The sequence below is a fragment of the Cyclospora cayetanensis genome, unplaced genomic scaffold (genome assembly GCF_002999335.1).
Source record: "Cyclospora cayetanensis isolate NF1_C8 unplaced genomic scaffold, CcayRef3 CcayRef3_contig_85, whole genome shotgun sequence".
In the NCBI taxonomy this organism is placed as follows: Eukaryota; Apicomplexa; class Conoidasida; order Eucoccidiorida; family Eimeriidae; genus Cyclospora; species Cyclospora cayetanensis.
The window spans coordinates 145,576-164,017 of record NW_020312758.1 but is presented as its reverse complement, the minus strand read 5'-3'; the positions used below and the strand labels follow the sequence as shown (position 1 = coordinate 164,017).

General features: G+C 48.3%; 5 protein-coding genes across 5 annotated transcripts; 2 read left to right on the top strand and 3 right to left on the bottom strand.

The window, feature by feature from the left end:
- Positions 1–37: 37 nt before the first annotated feature.
- On the bottom strand, positions 38–751 carry LOC113146973 (sporozoite surface protein 2-like; the record flags this gene model as incomplete). The annotated part of the gene is made up of 1 exon (XM_026335915.1): positions 38–751. A coding segment is annotated over exon 1 (714 nt), but the record flags the coding sequence as incomplete, so codon positions are not given.
- A 4,150-nt stretch (positions 752–4,901) lies between these two features.
- LOC34623691 lies at positions 4,902–8,880 on the top strand. The gene is made up of 10 exons (XM_026335914.1): positions 4,902–5,058; positions 5,240–5,457; positions 5,709–5,972; positions 6,107–6,238; positions 6,420–6,493; positions 6,680–7,225; positions 7,342–7,717; positions 7,923–8,120; positions 8,255–8,344; positions 8,485–8,880. Exons 1-10 carry the CDS (start codon positions 4,902–4,904, stop codon positions 8,878–8,880), a joined length of 2,451 nt encoding a protein of 816 aa, XP_026191699.1.
- A 969-nt stretch (positions 8,881–9,849) lies between these two features.
- LOC34623692 lies at positions 9,850–14,576 on the bottom strand. The gene is made up of 9 exons (XM_026335913.1): positions 14,189–14,576; positions 13,972–14,070; positions 13,645–13,778; positions 13,366–13,459; positions 13,070–13,211; positions 12,825–12,968; positions 12,364–12,488; positions 11,789–12,217; positions 9,850–11,525 (listed from the first exon to the last, which is right to left on the bottom strand). Exons 1-9 carry the CDS (start codon positions 14,574–14,576, stop codon positions 9,850–9,852), a joined length of 3,231 nt encoding a protein of 1,076 aa, XP_026191698.1.
- Positions 14,577–15,327: 751 nt separating this feature from the next.
- LOC34623693 lies at positions 15,328–16,179 on the top strand. Its single transcript, XM_022736806.2, has 4 exons — positions 15,328–15,506; positions 15,721–15,774; positions 15,929–15,993; positions 16,121–16,179. The coding sequence occupies exons 1-4, from the start codon at positions 15,328–15,330 to the stop codon at positions 16,177–16,179; spliced, it is 357 nt and encodes a 118-aa protein (XP_022593317.2).
- An 886-nt stretch (positions 16,180–17,065) lies between these two features.
- Positions 17,066–18,233, bottom strand: LOC34623694. The gene is made up of 4 exons (XM_022736807.2): positions 17,743–18,233; positions 17,531–17,628; positions 17,298–17,404; positions 17,066–17,164 (listed from the first exon to the last, which is right to left on the bottom strand). The coding sequence occupies exons 1-4, from the start codon at positions 18,231–18,233 to the stop codon at positions 17,066–17,068; spliced, it is 795 nt and encodes a 264-aa protein (XP_022593318.2).
- Between the last annotated feature and the right edge of the window lie 209 nt (positions 18,234–18,442).

The window sequence follows — 18,442 nt, the reverse complement described above, 5'->3', positions numbered from 1 at the left end:
GCTTGGCGTGCGTGTGCTGGGTTTTGGGTTTGTCTGCGTTGTGTGGCTTGTCTGGTTTTTCAGGCTTGTCTGGGTTTTCAGGCTTGTCTGGGTTTTCAGGCTTGTCTGGGTTTTCAGGCTTGTCTGGCTTTTCAGGCTTGTCTGGTTTTTCAGGCTTGTCTGGGTTTTCAGGCTTGTCTGGTTTTTCAGGCTTGTCTGGGTTTTCAGGCTTGTCTGGGTTTTCAGGCTTGTCTGGGTTTTCAGGCTTGTCTGGCTTTTCAGGCTTGTCTGGTTTTTCAGGCTTGTCTGGCTTTTCAGGCTTGTCTGGCTTTTCAGGCTTGTCTGGCTTTTCAGGCTTTTCCGGATTTTCAGGCTTGTCTGGGTTTCCAGGGTGTCCTGGGTTTTCAGGCTTGTCTGGGTTTCCAGGGTGTCCTGGGTTTCCAGGCTTGTCTGGGTTTCCAGGGTGTCCTGGGTTTCCAGGCTTGTTCGGGTGCTCAGGATTTCCAATTGAGGGCGGGGGTGTTGTGGTCGACGGGTAATTTGAATATCCTATCACTGATTGGTCATTCACGGTCATGTATTCCTGGAATAACTTCTCCAGAAAGGCATTGGCATCAAAATCAGTGGGACCCCATTGCTCTGGTATGGAGTCATAGTAAGATGTTACTCCATAAGGGGCATAAGCATATGATCTTGCAGTATTTGGCTCTACAGCTTGCGTTAGAGCGAAGGTGGCTGCGCTCACCGCAGCATATAGGGTGAAAAGTGACATTGTGAAAATACCTGAGCTACCCAAGTTTTCTACCTGAAATGGGCATATAATATAGTATAAGTTTATGGGTTGAACATTATTTCAACACTGAAGCTTTGTTTAATGCACGTGCAGGTGGAGGTTAAGCGAAGGAGCACGGCTTCAAGCGCGCTCGTCCTATCGAGCGCTTTGAGAGCAAACAAACGCAAGGATGGTTTGATAGACCTAATTGAGTATGACCAAAATATATAGCCGATTAAATGATGAAGATGCGCCTCCATTCTTAATAAGTCAAGTCCCAGGCTTTCTTCACTCGAAACTCGATAGATCTTGAATTTTGGGGTCCTCCAACATTGAGCTGAATGCCTCCCGACGCATATAGATCGCAACGTTTCCATGAAATCTAATTTGCAAAGTGAGTTCATAATTGTATCTTTAACTCAAAGCTTTTTTTCTGCAAGAGGGATACTTTCGTTACTTGCCCTTCCGTCGGTAGTCAGGAGATAACCGCCCAGTGAAATGGGAAACCAACCACTCGGCTTGTTGCGAAAACATTTACTCACCTCAAACAAAAGGCATGAAAGATCTTGAAAGTGTAGCTAAGATATCCTCTCGAAGGCCCACACAGAATTTTAGCGCATTATATCTAGCTGCTCGGATGAAAGCATAGAATTTTTACCACTGCGACCTCCTCGATCCTCCAAAAGGGGAAGAAATTTAGACAGTAAGAAAGAGTCTTGGCACTTAACATTCTTACTCTCAATCTACCTGTTAGATTGCAGTATGGCGAGTTGTTTTGCTTGACTGATGCCACCGTACTGTTGAGTCGCGCATCTTCCTTTCACTAGATGAACGACGAGGGAGCAGAAGGTTGTTCCTCACCATAGTGTGTGGGTACACGATGCGAGGCAGGTCTAAAGCACGCTTTAAAGGCGGAGCTATCGGGTAGATCTAACCTTAGTGGATACCGTAAGCTCCTTACCAATGAACGTTGAACCGGTTTGTTTGCAGAACTGTACTGATCGCTGCACCGCGTGTCACCTGACTGAATGCTTTATCGCTAAGCGCCGGAAACTGATGGTGGAAGAAGCGATTTCATTTACGCTTTGCACAGGGTTTTTGTGTTGAGGAACCTTTATTGACGCCACTAGAGAGCTTGATGCTACTGAGAAAACCTAGATACTTCAAGTTTTCAGAAGCACGAACATCTCGTACGGAACCTAGACACCAAGCACTTTATATCTTTGAGCATAATTGCTACTCCAGGTGCATTGCTTTTGCAAATGTGGCTTTTATAAAGCTACTGGAGTGTCTTATGGAATTTGTAAAGCAAATATATATTACCTTTTGGATTGTGGTTTTCTAAAGCTACTGAAGTCCCCTCTGGGCCTTGTTTAGCACAGATGCATTGCCGTTTTAGTTGTGACTTTCAAATTCTACTTGATTGTCTCTGGAGTTAGTCATTGGGTAGTGAGTGAATGACACAGAGCTGCTTGCTCCCCAAGTCTTATTTACGAGGAAGATAAGTCCATGCAAGAAATTTACCTTGTGTTTTGGGGAAGTTGCATAAGGAAAAAATTGTACTAGCATATGGTACGGATCGGGGATTCCTTGAGTGTTGAAGCGGCGTAGCAAGCGTCGTAGCGGTGGCTATTGAGGATAGCTAAGCTCAAGCAAATCGACGTAGACCTACATGTCTTCCCCCGCATACTGAATTCCAAATAATTTACTCAATGCCTTTACTACAAGAATAGGAAAACACACAGTTTCAGTCCACCGAAGTGGCCAACGGCGCTTTTAGTGTGAGATGACTCGCATGGCGTGTAAGTTCCTGAAGAAAAGTTTTATCGTAAATTGCGTGGAAACACACGTTCATGTTTATCGAGCAATAGCAGTCTTTAAGTCTTTGTAACTGTTGATGCTGGTACAGGTATGCTCATGTGCAAGAACTTTCAGAAAGTGTATTTGTAAGTGAGTGACTTTCAAGCACATCAGCATGGGGACCCTAGGTGGAATGCTTTTCTGGCCTCGTAGTGACATAGACAGGTCCTCGAGGAATTTGGCACACAACGAAGATGCAAGCAGGGCCCCTGTGATCACAGTAAGATGGTGGAGAACCAACTGCCTACAGAAAATAAACCGTATTACCACATAGGATTTTCAGGCCCACTAAAGCATTGATTAGCTGGCTACGTATATGGCAGGATACTTTAATTTTTAGAAATTGGGAGGTATTCTATGTGTCATTGGATACAATGTTGAATTTAAGTCCTAAGTCAACGTTGAAATGCATCCCAAGCTGCCGGAAGATAAGTTTTCTTGTTTTCTTGGCAACGTGCTGTCGAGGTCTTGCCCAGAAAGGAAGCCGCTGTCATGAGAAATGCATCCTCTTCCTAAAGTGATTGACAGGCTACTTCTTCTCTCACGATCTTCATGAAGTCACTCTATCATGAAGAGATCATGAGTGCCGCTATACCTATTAATTAGCTAGCGTGGTGAGGCATATTCACCTTTACCGCTATGTTGGCCAGCATATGTAGCGATCCAAGGTACAATCAAACACTTTCTACTATGCTAGTTATATTTCACTAAGAAATAGTAAAGAAGTCTTCACTTGGTTTGTCTGTTCGTGTAGTTTATCAGATTGCAGAGTACTGCGTGTTTCGCGCTAGACGGCGCAGTGTGTGTATGCGCGATAGACGCTGTGTGCAACTGGCTGTGAAAAGTCAAAGTGCTTAGAGGGTGCTGCTACGCGTACCTAAAGTGTCCCTCTCCCCTTTTTAGGGAGCTCTGGGACCAGGCATGCGAAAGGGGAGCTAATTTGCTACACACTCAATAATTTTTCTGTAGGGCTGTGTTGTTCTAAGTAAAAGCACCATCCATGCAGATGTATGAAGCCAGCAAATAGGAAATGTGACTGTTAGCCTGCAACCCTATGTTCCCAGTCAAGGGTGCCCACAATGTTACTACAGAATACTTAGTATCGTTAAATACAGCCGACAAACTCAATGTTCGCTAGATTGCAAAAGATGCACTTAACGCTTCCCATTTTGCTGCATCTTTATTTCCGCTTCATTGCAGCATGAGGCCAGTAAGGCGCTAGCACGTTCATCCAGGCAATTCTCTGCATGACGCATCACGCCGTTCTAAGCATACAGCATTGGTGGTGCAGCGGGTGAACATTACACTTCAAAGTCCAGTTGAAAACACGGGCGATGGTTGCAGATAATCCATGGCCTAAAACCCTTATTTTTATGCTATTAAAAGAGGCCGTTCAGCTCATAACTCGTTCGCTATTGCATCTACGTGCTGACTGGGTCTGAGATACTCCGATCTAAGCCGTTCAATGCCTTCATAGTTTCGTCTGTAGAATAATGGTCTCCATCTCGAGTCTGCCCTGGTAAGAATTGGATTCAGATTTTGACAAAAAAACTAATCTTACTTTTGTAGTATTTGAGATTTTAAAGTATTTTTGGAGCTAAAGTTGGCTGTCATTTCTCAGGTAGGACGGACCCAGGAGACGTCCCACTGGCGGCTACAATGGTCCTCAGGGAGTACAGGATGCACAAAAACAACCGGCTCAGCCACATTCAAAAACTCACTAGGTTAAATTTCAGGGCAAAGCAGCGTTGTATGGTTTTTCCAAGTACACCATGAAGGAAATGTGGCTCTTTTTGAAACCACAGTAGCGGTAGTAGTGCACTAACCCGCGTGCTTCCCGCACTGAGGCTCCATAGCCTTACTGGCTACTTTTGGCTACTTTTTGTTTTAGTGGAAAAATAATTCGACAGACGTGCTACTCTCGTGTCATTTTGCTACAGAGACCCTTAATGGCTTCTGTCTTGTGCTACTAGGGTGGCGGTAATATGAGAAGTACATGCAGGACATGTCGGGTTGGCATCAGCATCACATAAACGTACCTCATCTGGTTACACTCCTTATCAGACCATACGCTTGAATCATCCAGACAAATTAAGCCCGGCTCTTTGGTGAGCTGTCGCCAACGTATCTGATCGTCAGCTTCAACGCAACAAATACAAGTCCCCCTGCGGAGTGTTCGACTCCTGTCCGACAACCCTGGCAGCTCTCAGCACTGACCCTTATTCTTGACAAGGTGAAAATCTCTAATTATCTCGCGAGAACCGTTCAGGATTGAGAATTTTTCACAATCATGGTGCGGACGGGCGGTGATGCCGCGGATTTCGTCTACGGCCTGAGCCTTAGCTCCTTACAACCCCCCGAGCAAGCAGAAGAGGATGAAGACACGCCACTGCGGTTTATCAGCGTGCAGTTGCATCTGCCTGAGCCTAGCAAGGGTTTTGATATTGGTTAGTCAACCTTTGTGCTTTCAGATTGGGCATGAAGCGGCGTATAGATTAATTCATATACTCTGAATATAACGAAACATGACATGTTCTCCACAGTTATTTCATCTGTTGGAATCAGCAGCCAGAGCATGCAGCTTTAATTTAAACCTGTACGGACTCTGATGCACCTGTTGTTTGCCAGACATCCATGCCTTCCTGTTCGAGGTGGACGGAACCTACGTCGACTGTGTGTTTTATAAAAACCCGCAATTGGCGGGCAAAAGCGTCAGAATTCTTCAGCAGGAACAAGAGCTCCTTGTGGATTTACGCTACGTCCCCAAAAGGTGCAGTTTTATCGTCTGCACCCTGGCAATATACTCTGGTGGTACTGTTGCTCAACTAGGAGAAAGCACTGTGCAGGTAAGTGAACATTTGCTCGCACAATAGTGATGCTCTTTCTGCTCATCAGCAGTTGTTAGTAGACCTGAACAGCAGCTCTGAGAGCTGCAAACACCAATTAGGTAGCAGGAGAGATATTTGGCCACATATGAGCTATCTTAAAGTCCCCTTGTGTGTGATATATAGTATATCGTATCTTGGAAGATTGCTTTGCGCGGTTGTTGTTACTATAGAAAGTACTGAACACTACGGTTTCATGGCCTGTGCTGCAGCTCAGTGCCTTAGTTCCTCGTATGGATGTCGGCGAGGGCATGGAGTCCCCACATATTCCCTGTGGGCAAATTCCCCCAAGTTCCTCTGATTTCTATGAGTGGGTGTGCCTCGGAGTGCTCCCACTGAAAGCAAGGAACATGCACGGAGAGGAGTGTAGTATGATGCTGTGCTTACTTTCCCATCACGGCGGTTACTGGTACTTCAAGCCCGTGCTGAAGCCGGTCTCAGCCTTTACACCTCAGGGCCTCATCGAGCCAGCACAGGTATGGTGTCCGATCCACTTCGGTGACACGGATGCCCACCTGCAAGCGATGTCTTATCGAATATGGAGAGGCTTGCAGCCTTCTCTTCAATAAGTGTATTCACGACGTGTTTTCTACCTACGTGCGAACCGCAGGAATACGTCGTGAGGCACGCTGCGGGGTTGAATGAGGGACGCTGCGGGATGGAACTTGGAGCCTTGCTCAATGCCGGCCGTCAAGGCGTACGTGTGGAGTTCGAATTGACAGATACGGAAGAATCTGCAATAGTAAGTTATGAAGTTTGTCTTAACGCCTTCCTTCGAAAAACATATTATCTCTTAGTTTGCAGACCCAGTTATCACGTTCTCTTTAGTAGAATGCAGGTATCAGGGTTTATGCGGACCGAATACTCGATATAGCAGTATTTTGCATTTCTATCGTATGCTTTCGGCTTGTTATATGCGAAAGGCGGAAGCTGCAGGGGCAAAAGAACTGCGGGCTTCTGATGTTAAGAGCTGGGCAGGAGGTTCCGGTGTGCCTAGGTGAGAGTGTATTTTCTAGAACCATACTGAGTGACACAATTTCGTCGAAAAGCAACTGCTTGGCGGCAATCAGATCGCTTACGGGGTATTTAGTCTTCACGGCACTGCTGCATTTAGCTGTATTGTACAATTTCAAAAGTCACGACTTTGGTGTGTGTTGTTTATTGCATGCGTCTTTTGTGACAGCGAAGCGGAAGGGGAAGGCCAACGCTGGCTGCCGCTCAAGGAGAGAGGAGAAGCATTGGGTGCTAGAGCACAAAGAATTGACGGCAGGATTACCAAAGCAGATGGAGAGCGGCGCAAGCTGTCAATGGCTGTGGTAGGTAAAGATGCCGCCTCAAGGAAAATGCGCGCTAGAAGGAGAGCATCAAGTGAAGACGGCTTCGCTGATTTGGCAGGTGGTCTTGGTGACAAAGGAGACCGAAAGGGTGACTTGCCAATGAAGTACGTAAACGTTGGCGAAGAACCTATGGGGGAGGATAGCTTTGGTAAGGGAAGCAGGGGCGAGGAATCCACGTTAAAGCGCGGCGGTGTAAGATATCGGAAGTCTTCACAGGATACACAACTGGACTTGACACGCAAGGTACCATGCGATGAACCATCCGGGAGTCCCACAAGAGGCAGGAATGGAGGACCACGGCAGGGTACCAGTACAGCTCCGGAGGGCGAGCAGGAGAGGGCACGTAATCTACGCTGGAAGTCAAGAACTAATTATCAGTGGGCCCGTGAACGGTAAGTTAGCTGCATCTCCTAAAGCATTGTATCCCAGCTGTCTTGATACAAGTTTTACTCTTAATATGGACCAGACTACAGAATGCAATGCTAAGGATGTAAGCCTGATAGTGTAGGGCAGAAAATTTTTCTAAAGCTGCGAAACTGACGGGCCCCAAATCCAACCTTGTCTTTTTGTGGCTTTGCACGTACAGAGGAGGTATCAAGGCAGAATCTTTGTTTGCGTCTTACCCTCCAGAAGGTGGGTACCATGCAGGGGAGTTGCACAGGGTAAACGCAGACGGCGAGCAAGAACTGGAAAGTGCAGCTGCACACGGTTGTCCCTGCACGGGTGCATGGAAGGAGAGTGTCGACAGGCGCCTTGAATCACTAGAGCGCGCTGTAGAGAGCATGAGCGCAGACATCCACACTGTTGCAGCAGCCACGTCTGAAATGCAGAATAACAATAAGCTTTATATCCAGGAGCTGCGTGATAAATTTATTGAGTTAAAGGTACGAGAAGAGTGCAGCAGCAGCTTGTGTTGCCAGATTTATTCAGTGATTCCACCAAACAATCTTAACGAACCCATCAAAAGCTAATCTTTTTTGTTTTTAAAATTGATACTTCACTTATTCATGGTTGTTTTTGCGTATTATCAGCGTGGAAGTATCTGATTGGTGTACACTTTGGATGCTAGGTGGTCTATTTGCCTTGCAGAACGACGTTGCTACAGACATTGAGTCCGCCGTGGCACGCCCTCTGAAAGGGGTACACTTGAGATTAGAAAAGCTAGAGGCTAACGAATCAGCCGACGCAAAGCAGCTTGCAGAACAGCAGAAGAAGTTATGGGAAGTCGATAGGATGGTTACTCTTGCTGAAAGAAATTGGCATCTTGTATCGCAGTCCCTCTCAGAAGTAAGTTATCAGTAGAACTGTCAAGGGGACATCAGTGTCAGTATCAAGCGGGGATAGATTTTTTCTAACTTCACGACTTGTTAAAAGCAGTATTCTGCATGTTTTGGGGGGGATGCTGATGCCTGTCGCTTCAGCTTCGTATCCAGTTGGCGGGCTTTGAACAACGGATTGTACAAGGACCATTTAGTCCAGGACCCACTGTGCCTGCAACTGATCAGGAAAAGGTGTGCTTTAGTAGCTCGAGGCTTAACTAAGCCACTTTTATTTCCTATGGGTCAAGTACTTGTCCTACGAGGAATATTAAGAAGTAATGGTACCTTCATGCTCCTTTCGTGGTTTTACAAATATTGTGCTGCGCACTCAGGGCCTCCCTGTATCCCTGCAACCGACTACGTGCATCAGCAATCAGAAACTTCATGAAGCCGGCTTTTTTGAAGTACTGGGTAATACGTTGGCAGGCCAGGCCAGTGATACGGAGGGCCAAGACTCCACGAAAGCGCAAGGGCATAGTGAATTCGCCTCGAAGGCGCTTGCCGAGCTTGGCCGCATGCAGGATCACGCTGCGGCGTTCGGAGCCTGCCTACGGCAACTTGCCAGTGGTACTGCTCCTGACGGATTAAAGGGATTGAATCCGATTGAACGCCGTGTACTGTCGTTCGCAGGAACTCCCAAAGTATTTTCAGCATTGCATGAATTGGAGAGAGCCATAGATGCCATAAATCTGCACGGCACTGGTGCTTCCGGCACTCGGCTCTACTAAGTATAAATAACTAATTTTGCTGACTCCCTTATATCCCGAAGTCTCGTTTAGCTACGAAGAAGCGGGAAGCGTGCCCGCTTGTGGGTCAGCAAATCATCGAACTAGAAAATGTCTTACAAGACCACCGGTGGCCTCTCAACTTTTGGCTATCGGCACTTTTGAGCATTGTCCGTTCCTTTTTGCTCCTTGCTGAGCCGTCCCTTCGAGAAATACACGTTTTTTGGGCTACGCAACAGGTAAAAAATACGTGGGCATGTTGCGGAGATGAGGCTGGGAATGCATTTTTCTCTACGCTGCTATCGTGCAGACCGAGGAAATTAGCATTAACATGGCAGCAACTAGAATAGGTACTTCTTCAACATGTTGTGCTTGCAGAATCCCAGTGTGTGTTGCACTTTAAGCTCAGGTCACGTGCCAACAACCGCCGATACGGATATTCGCTAACATTCACTGCTGGGTTGCGTTCCGTACAGCTGGATAGCCAAACACAGAGTGAGCAGGTGTTTCAGCCAGCTCAGCCTTTTATATCCGCGTTATTGACTGCGAAAGGGCTGTTCCGCTCACTAAAACGCATATCTGGGATGGTTGGCAGTGTTGCTTTGGATAGGCACGAGGCACTCGGCATCCCTGCGCTTTTCCACAGCGATGCAGATGGCTGCTCCCAACGCCTCTGGCATCACACGCCATTGTCGGTGACAGTCCAAGCCAGAGTGCAGAACCAGTACAGAAGCGCGTTTCCAGTAGCAGTCCCTGACCAATCGAAGTTGCCCCAGCTACTTGTGTCTGCAAGCTCATCTCGCCTGTATAGTAGCGCATCACTTGCGGAAAGGTAGATCTCAAGAAATGATTCGGACTTTAAGTAGTTTGGAAGTGCATAACGATATGTTAGTAAATGCGCAATGTGCGAGACGGCAGAGTTCGAGGTGAAAGATGAACTCTATTCCAATAAGGATGGAGCAAGGCAAAACTTTATTTATGAAAAAACGCCACTGCAGCCGCTCCTAGTGCCACAATGGCACCAATGGCTACCGCAGTCTTTGGCATTGGAAGCCGGTGTCGCTGAATAATCGAGGGACAGCTTTTTAAGCTACCCTTGCGAATTTCATTGGAAGTTGTGCTTCCGTGAAAGAACAAATATCTCAGGCCTGATGACGCGTCTGCAGTGCGCTTCAAAAAGGATAGAACGATGAATAAGAGGCACGACACTATACTTCCGAGAGCAAGCAACACGGCAAGAAGGATGTACATATGGTACAAATACATTCGGCTTTCTGTGGGGCCCTTCCAGCCTTGACAGGCCCACTGGCCGATACCAGGTCGCTGCGCGCGTTGTTCAGAAGCGAACGTCGAAAGAAGCTTTTCCATTACGAGACGCCCAGTAACCACTTCAAAAGTCCGGGTTAGCACCCATGATTTCGTCTCTAGTAACTCAACGAGTACCCAACTGCCTCCAACGGCGCGAGCTGCCCGGCTTTCAAGTGTGATAGCTGCCTCTGACAAGACAGGATACGTTGTTGGCTCATTGAATGGACGTCGAGACGAGGGAACGTCTACCAAGGAGCATATCTGATGAAGGTTTGGGTCTAGCTTTCCGAAGGCAAACGGGTCTGCAGGCTGGCTAGCTACACCTCTTTCAAAAAGTTGATTCAACTCTTCACGTTGCTGCTGACGTCGCGGACTCTGTAGCTGCATGCAAGCTTGTCGTAACAAGCCATCGCTTACTGCCGCGAAAACGCCACGTAAAATTAGCCGCTCTTCGTGGGGCCGCTGCGTTACCCTGCAGAGGCTTCGCCGTCCAAGTAAGCGTTTACAACCCAGCCTACCGGTAAAACTCCGCTTCGCGATTGCTGCACGTGCAAGGCCCGCGGCGCGCGCTGCAGCAGATGATCGAGTCAACTGATCGGTTGCAGCACTGAGACGCAACGTCGCAGCGTCTCCTAGTGGAAGAGAATCAAAGAAGGTTATTCGGCGTGCCGTCAAGCCGAAAAACAGGTCCCATAGCCACCTAAGACCTTTATCAATTACAGACTGCGGACGTGGTTCAAGTGGAGTGGCAGCCCAATGAGCCAACAGACTACAAGTTTCGAATAGCTGGCGACCATCTGGCTTCTGAGTTGGGCTTCCTTGGCCACTGCCCTCATCTTCACACATGTGGGCCAAAAGCATTGCCGAGTGAAGCTTAAGCAATCGCATGAAAAAGACGTCGTAACTACCCATCATTGCCTCCACGTAGACAGAAAACCTCTTGGACTGAGCCACAAGACGTTCCAACACAGGAAGCTGATGCACGGGTTCGTCCCGCAATTGGTCGATGAGAAGCTGTCGCTGCCGCTTGTAGGCGCGCAGTCGACTTCGGAACTCAGCGGCTTGCTTCTTCGTCAGCGTGCGGTCTCTCTCCAACGACCTTCCCTTCTGCATATTTCGGGCCATCTCCAAAAGCGCTTCCTGCTTCTCTCTCACACGAAGAAGCTGGATTGAACATGTTGAATTATCCCTGCATTTTCGTTGCATCAGCTCCTGCTGCTGTACCGCAGCAGGGGTGCCATCGTCATTGGGAGGGAATAAAACGAGCTGCAAAGGGTTTTCGATGAACTGTAGCTCTCCAAAGTTGCGCTCGGTGTACAGTAGACGAGGTCCTGAAACATCAGCAGTCGTGTGTCCAACAGCATGGCCAAGCTCTATCGAATAATCCAACTATACGGAAATCTGCTTATAAGAAGTCCTGTTAAATGTTAAGGGACCAGAGTGCTATCAATACCTGTAATGTCCGCATTCAAAGGCGATGCAAAAGGAAGCCCCTCACTCAGGAAGTAGGCAACAAGGTCCACCACTGCTGAAGCCGCCAGGCACATAGACTCCGGTACTCCGTTCCCCAAGCCGCTACTCGTCATGTCGAAAAGGTAAGTGCTCGACGGATCTTCTCCAGACAGCTCCTTCTGGTGGGGCTGATCGGGCACAAATGGTGGTGCCGGAAAGGCACCCGAAAAAGCGGGAGCCCGTGAGCGCCTCCAGCCTTGCCTAGGAGCAAACGCATCTGAGTTCGTTGCAGCACGGAACAGGGCCATCAGGAAGAATGGTAGGTGACGAGGCACCCACCAGAAAAGAAAGGACTGCGTCGGCGGTAGGCTGCAGCATTGATCAGAGGGATGGCAACTAATTGCAGTCTGATCGTGGTCTTGGCCAAGGCTCATTTCGTCATCATCTGAGTCTGCTAGCCGTCGGAGTTGCTGATGAGGAGTCAGCTGACCAGTGGTACGATTGTGCAAAATGTTGTAATAGCTTCTGGCTTCTGGCTCATTCAGGCACCAAGCGTCGCGCAAACGCTGGCAGTGCACCGCTGCAAAAGTGAACATGCCCTACAGAGCAACTCAGTAAGTTGCAACAACTCTCCCTGTCCAGATGGCTAGAAATACACATCTCCAACGATACCGTCAGACATTGCACGCATAAGGCTAGTGTTCATGGCCATACTGTGAAGCGTACCCCCGAATTCAGCGTAATGCGAATCCCCTGAAAGAATAATCGGTGTTTTTGCGCCTGACCCAGCAAGCAGCGCAAAAAGCCTCTCACGAGCCCACGGAAAATGACTCCATGCCTCGGTAACGACTCTGAAGATCACAAGAACAAGTTCATAGAGACGGGCACGGAGGTATCCTTTCACGCTAATTTTTGTACCAATCTAGGAACAATCTTTTTGGCGATATAGAGAATGCCACTCGAGCATATTCATGTAGATGCACCCCTAACGGCGCGAGCCACAAAAGCACATGGCAACACGATCGGGTTCTTAAGCACGGCTGTTCTAGGCATATCAGACTACAAGGCAACGATTAGCAAAGGTGATCAGTAGCACACACAGCTGTACATGTTTGGCATCATTGCTACACTGATATGCTTGTAAACATTTCGTCGTCAAAGTGGCGTGTCCGCCAGAAAATTCTTACCTGTGATTTGCGAATGTCTGCAGCGATGAGACAACCACATTGATATCTGCTGAAGACGACTGCAGTTCCTGGGTTAACCAGTCCCACTGTTGCTCGCCTAACATGTCACCAAGATCCATTAGCCACCAACTGTCCTTTTCAAACCTGAGCACTCGCATGCCCAATAAAGCTTAGCACGATATAAAAGCACCAAAATCTTCCACCTGTAAAAAATTGAATTATCAAAAGGGGCGCGTCAAGCCCACCGTAAGTCAAGAAAGATCACTTTTACACGCAGATCTTCCCCGAAAACCGTGTCGTGCGAAGAGTACACGCCTCTCCACTCCAGCGACCGAATAGCCGCAGCTTCGTCCACACCCAAGAAATTCAACATCGCTTCTTTTGATTCTGAAACAAAGGCCCATATCTAGAATTCAGGTCGGTTTCTCTCTTTGAGGATTCATTAATTACCACTCCCGCCGCAGAATAGTGTGGCTAGAGAGAGGCCATCCAAAAACCATTAGCAGTAGTAGACAAAAACTTCATATGATAGCAGATGTACCGTCTTTGAATAAGTACATCTTGTTGGCATTATCTTCTCCCATATCATGGTCATCCCAGGTCCCTGCAATCCTAGGTACCTCTTTAAGGAATTCCTGTAGACAATGGTAACGACCATATATAGCACATGCAGGGGGGAAACCGGTCTGTAGTAAAGCTATAAGAGGCCATACTGCGTACCACACACTGAGTGGCTAGTTTCTAAGAGCTCCTTGTCCCTCCGTGACAAAAAACAATACTTGCATGCCCCCAACCCACTAATGTGCACACTGCCTCTTACTCTGTACTCTTTGGCCTCGAGTTGGCTTTTGTATGCTGCAAGAAGTCCAGGGGGTGGGATTGGCTTCTTCCCCTCCGAAAGCTTCCATAGAAAGTTCCTTGAGTCGTTCGCAGTGGGTAACTGCATATGGTCCGCTGTACAAAGGGGCACAAGAAAAAGGAGTGCGACGTACACGTCCGGTCCAGCTTATCGCAAGCCAGCAAATACCTTCGGCGACCCTAGTATTTCTCCAACCTAGCGCACTTGCAAGATTTTATCGGAGGTGTGCATGGAGGGGAAGGCGGGGTATTGCAAACCCTAGTGTATCGAGGTGTGAAGCAAAGTTACCATATACATTGTCTCCCATCCAAAGAAAAGCCCGAGGCCTGCGGCGAAGCATGTGCCTCCATACAAGGCGCCCCTCTGTATCATGCTTTTTATCCAGACCTAAAAGGGATATCAAATAAATCGAAACAAGGTACAAAACACTTGTAACTGTGCAGTTTGCACCGCCCCATCTAATAGTCTGCAAGCGGGACAAATCAGAGCAATAGTGCAAACTTGCCTTCAGGCTGTCTATTACATGAGGCGAATATGAGTCTGTGGGGAGGCTCTGCATGGTGGCCCAAGTCGTATGGAGGAAAGGAGGGCGCTGGCAGAGAAGCAAGTGGCTTCCAGAATACCGGAGATGGCTTAAAAACATAATTCATATCCCACGACGCATTTTCTTCCATATGTGACGTGTGTGAGCTCCCTTCATTCGCTGGTCCAGAGGAATGCCCCTCGCCTATCGCTGAGTTCAAGGGACTCTCGCTTGTCACGAGGTTCGTGCTAAATAATGACACCCATGCTACCAGGGACACCAGACGAGCTATGCCTGCTATGCACAATGAATTTCCGCACCGTGACCTCAGATCCAAGAGCCCGTAGAGTCTGAGAGCGCCTGAAGTCATTGTTGCCAATAGACCTCGGCAACTATTGCCGTAATTGCAATCCAGTGGATGTGGTGTCTGCATCCCCCTGAGGCTGCTGCTACTCGCCATCTCACAAGCAATTCACAACGAAGTCGAGAAATTAGAGCGTCTTTGTCTAAGTAACACAAATCTGTTTACAACAGACAGCACAGACAGCATCAGAGCCGACGCTAACGGGCATAGGCTCAAGACGAGAAAACATTGCTGGGGAGCCCATCTCCACTGTTGCCCATCATTGGCATCCCGCGGTTAAATAACATATCGGATATGCAATGGTGCGTCTGTAGATTGAAGGCTCCAGCAAGCAATGGTTGGACTTTCCTTCACTGCAACAAGCAACAAATCAGCATATGTGCCAACCGCAGCCCCAAGCTTGACCCTGACAGGCAGCCAGCGGGTCGTATTCGAATGGATTGATCCTTGAGGAGCTTTGTAGCATCAGCTCTATTACGAGTTCTTAATTCCCCACACAGCCACATAGGCCCTACTGAGCATGCCTTGCAGCTCTGCGGCAGCCCCATAGGGGCCCCAAGTAGTCTCCGGCGGTACAAGCAGCCACAACGTAGCGTCAGAAATGGTCAGTGGATTTACAAGCTAGCTGTACGGTTTGACCGTGTAGTCAATGGGAATGCAAGGACCTGCTATGGTGAAGCCTGCTGCAACACTGCCATAGATTCCCTACCCATGCCTGCAATGCAGCGCGTGGGAGGTCGCATCAAGTTCATTTAAAATGCCAAAGTGGGAACTGTTCCGCCCATTGTCTCTGTTGGCTCATGTGAAGGCGATCCGCGTGCGGCTGCATCCCGGCCGGCAGGCGTCTGAAGGGTGCCGACAGCTTGGCTCGATGTTACGCGTCGGCGATGTACAGAAAAAATTCCCCGGTCTTCAGTCTTCCATCGAGTTTCTGGGGTAGGTTTATTTGGGGCTTGTTCTTGCTATGCTGGAAGTCGTGCGAGCGCCTTACTAGGGTCGTGGTGCACTAGTCCTGCATTGCACATTATCAACTCGGCAACGGCGCAGCTCAACAATATATGTTGTGTACGAAGCGAGGCATAGGAGAGTACTTATTAGTGCGCCCCTATGAAGGTGTCTCTGGAGTTGCTGACGCCTATATTTGGTACAGGTATGATGCGCCATCTGAGATATACATCGAATTCACAAATGGCAAGAAGTACAGGTGAGACTGCTGATCAGTTTAATTAGGCTGGAAGACATGCATAGCTCGCAAATCTCATATTTAGTACAAGGATATGCTTCAATGAGACAGTGAAGCATCGGTTCTGCCCTATCCCACTTCAGGCACGTTTGTGCATGTTTCTGTCTCATACCAGGTTACTCGCTGACGGTTACTCCCTACAAGAACTACAAATGCGTCTCGACCGCGAACAGTATAAGCGTAAGCCACAAAATCGTTTTCTTTTGCTTCACGTATCTTTCGATTCAGGCGCTACCCATACACAGAAGCCACGGCCAATTATATGATGCCGCTCTGCGTTGAGTTGCGGTCTGTGTCTGTCCCTCAGTTTTCGTTGAACACATCAAGGAGCACGCGGCGGATTCAACAGAGAATGATGAGGCGTGAAGTGTGTATCTGGTATATGCCAAGAGGGCTTCCACAGGAAACACCTTTTGCTTCCTGAAAGCATGGAGTCCTTTGGTGGCATCTTGGCTCATGGCATTCCACCTTCATATCCTCCACAGCCACTGCGCGTCTGCAGGCGAGAGAATTTGGCCTTAAAACTACCCGCTACTGTGAGCTTCCATTTTTCATTGTCGGAAAGTGATACTAAGTGTATCGAAGCTATGCTTTCTCTTCCCATCCTGAACGGACAATATTCGTCTACCATAGATCCGCATCTTTGCTTAAAATATGTTCTTGCACAAATAGGTCATGAGTTGGCTGGTTTCTCATGCTTAGATCTTGGCAGCCTGAACAGGTAAGGGGTATTAGTATCCACGTGCAGCTGCCCACGGGCAAACCCATAACCAACCTGATAAACCACTGCAGCGCCCAAGAGCAAACAGTGGGCTTTTCGATACAGCGGGGAAAGAGCTGTACACACATTCCCAGCTCGGATGTCCAGTTTAGCGCATTTATTGAATTATTCTTGAAGCAGCGCAAAAGCCAGTATATGCGAGTTATGGTTTTTTCCACCTTGGAAAGTTTCACAAGGGAAGACAGATCACGACGAACACGACTCCCTGCCATCGGCATGGCCGCTTGAATCATTGTGGGCTTGCCCCTGTCAGCCTATTGGAATTGATACAGTAAATAAAGGCTGCTGAACCATTTCGTGTTTTGCGATACCATTCAAGCAAACAGCGATTTGCAGGCCTGTTACGCTTGCGTTGGCACATACAAATGAGTTTTGCGACGACCTCGGCAGCTCAAGGAGTATATATGCACCCCCTCGGATGCAGCTGCACTACCCCATGGCGTACTTCATTCGTCTTTACTCTTCACTGGTTCAGTCTGAGCTCGTGAGGTCCGCTCGCGTGTCCTTATTCACAGACAAAAATGGGTGGGTCGGGAGGTACTTCTCTGGGAGCCAATTAGGGCCACGTTCCTGCAGAAGGTGGAGACAAAACAAGCTCCCAAAACATATACCGCTCAAAATAAACTACGCAACTCAGGCTCTCTAGCACGGAAGAGGCCTCAAACCAAGCGCAGCGAGTGGACGCCGCAGCGCGCTGTTTCACCTTGCGCCTTCTGTCGAGGTATCGGGTCATGGGGTTGCTATTTTCCGCGCGTTCTCTCTCTTTGTTTGCAAGCATCCAGTCCTTTGTGTAGCGTTTCGGCTTTATACCTGAAAACGCGTACAGTGGACATCCTTCAAGCATAGTGCTACAACACAGTGGTCAAATGCAAAGAAGCAAGTGTACCTGATGTATTCACTAGCAGCCCACCCATAACATCATATGGCCTTCCTTACCGATAAGGGAGAAAGTCGCCACCATGAATCCAACCGATAGGGAAAGCAGCAGCACCGGCACCGACGCCACAAGCATATTGTACTGTAGCAACCATGCACTGCAAAACAAAAAAGCAACGCAACAACCCGTCGCATTAACGTAACTAACTTCTGTAGAGCTGTCCGGTAGAGCAGCTTTACGCGCAGCAGATTCGATGAGGTGTTGTGCATACTAGTGGGCGGGAGAATCTTTCGCAAACTGGCCCTTATATACGGTGTGAAAGACGCCAACCGGCGCCAAATGCCATCGTTCCCAATCATATTTGTGGTTGTATGTAGTCTGGGTAAGGCGGTACACTTTGGGGCTGCCATCCGCATTGAATTCCCGTGGTGGAGGTGAAGGCGCATGCAGATGGGGGGAGTGAGTTGCAATACATCTTATTGTAGGAACAATGAGAGGAAAGGAGCGTCCTGTTCCTAGTCTGCTGGCGGGTCCACTGCTGCGCAGCGCCAGAGGTAGTGCGCAACCGCGCACAAGGGAAGAGGGCAGCATCCCGGAAGAAAGTTTAAAAGTCCTAATACACCTCTGTATATTATTACGCTTAATCTCTTCTGTGCTGCTCTGAACATGAGGATTCCTGCACCCCCAAAGATGGGACTGCGGCGGCCGTCGTACGTTATGTGGACCCGCGAAAGTGCTGCCGCCGCTAGGGGTGCTTTTCATACTTGCTTGACAACAACAAGGGTTCTAGATGGTTCTCAATAAAGAATTTGCGCATAAGCGCTCAAACAAAATCCACCTCATTTTTATTTGGAAAAGGTGCCAATACATGCATTTTTACACAAGATAACCAATATGCCATGCATGTACTGAAATTATACGTGCCCAAAGTCATTTCTCGAGGCTATACCTCTGTAGAACAAGCATCCCAT

Excerpts from the sequence above, each read along its gene's own strand:
- LOC34623691 (XM_026335914.1), top strand. The coding sequence starts at position 4,902 with ATGGTGCGGACGGGCGGTGATGCCGCGGATTTCGTCTACGGCCTGAGC. Across the intron at positions 6,494-6,679 it reads GGAGGTTCCGGTGTGCCTAG|CGAAGCGGAAGGGGAAGGCC; the intron begins GTGAGAGTGTAT and ends CTTTTGTGACAG. Across the intron at positions 7,226-7,341 it reads TATCAGTGGGCCCGTGAACG|GGCAGAAAATTTTTCTAAAG; the intron begins GTAAGTTAGCTG and ends CTGATAGTGTAG.
- LOC34623692 (XM_026335913.1), bottom strand. The coding sequence starts at position 14,576 with ATGACTTCAGGCGCTCTCAGACTCTACGGGCTCTTGGATCTGAGGTCA. Across the intron at positions 12,969-13,069 it reads GTGATCTTTCTTGACTTACG|GTTTGAAAAGGACAGTTGGT; the intron begins GTGGGCTTGACG and ends GCGAGTGCTCAG. Across the intron at positions 12,218-12,363 it reads GCATTACGCTGAATTCGGGG|CGGTGCACTGCCAGCGTTTG; the intron begins GTACGCTTCACA and ends TCACTTTTGCAG.
- LOC34623693 (XM_022736806.2), top strand. The coding sequence starts at position 15,328 with ATGCCAAAGTGGGAACTGTTCCGCCCATTGTCTCTGTTGGCTCATGTG. Across the intron at positions 15,507-15,720 it reads TCTTCCATCGAGTTTCTGGG|GTATGATGCGCCATCTGAGA; the intron begins GTAGGTTTATTT and ends TATTTGGTACAG. Across the intron at positions 15,775-15,928 it reads ACAAATGGCAAGAAGTACAG|GTTACTCGCTGACGGTTACT; the intron begins GTGAGACTGCTG and ends GTCTCATACCAG.
- LOC34623694 (XM_022736807.2), bottom strand. The coding sequence starts at position 18,233 with ATGAAAAGCACCCCTAGCGGCGGCAGCACTTTCGCGGGTCCACATAAC. Across the intron at positions 17,405-17,530 it reads GGCGACTTTCTCCCTTATCG|GTATAAAGCCGAAACGCTAC; the intron begins GTAAGGAAGGCC and ends ACGCGTTTTCAG. Across the intron at positions 17,165-17,297 it reads ACCTCGACAGAAGGCGCAAG|GAACGTGGCCCTAATTGGCT; the intron begins GTGAAACAGCGC and ends CACCTTCTGCAG.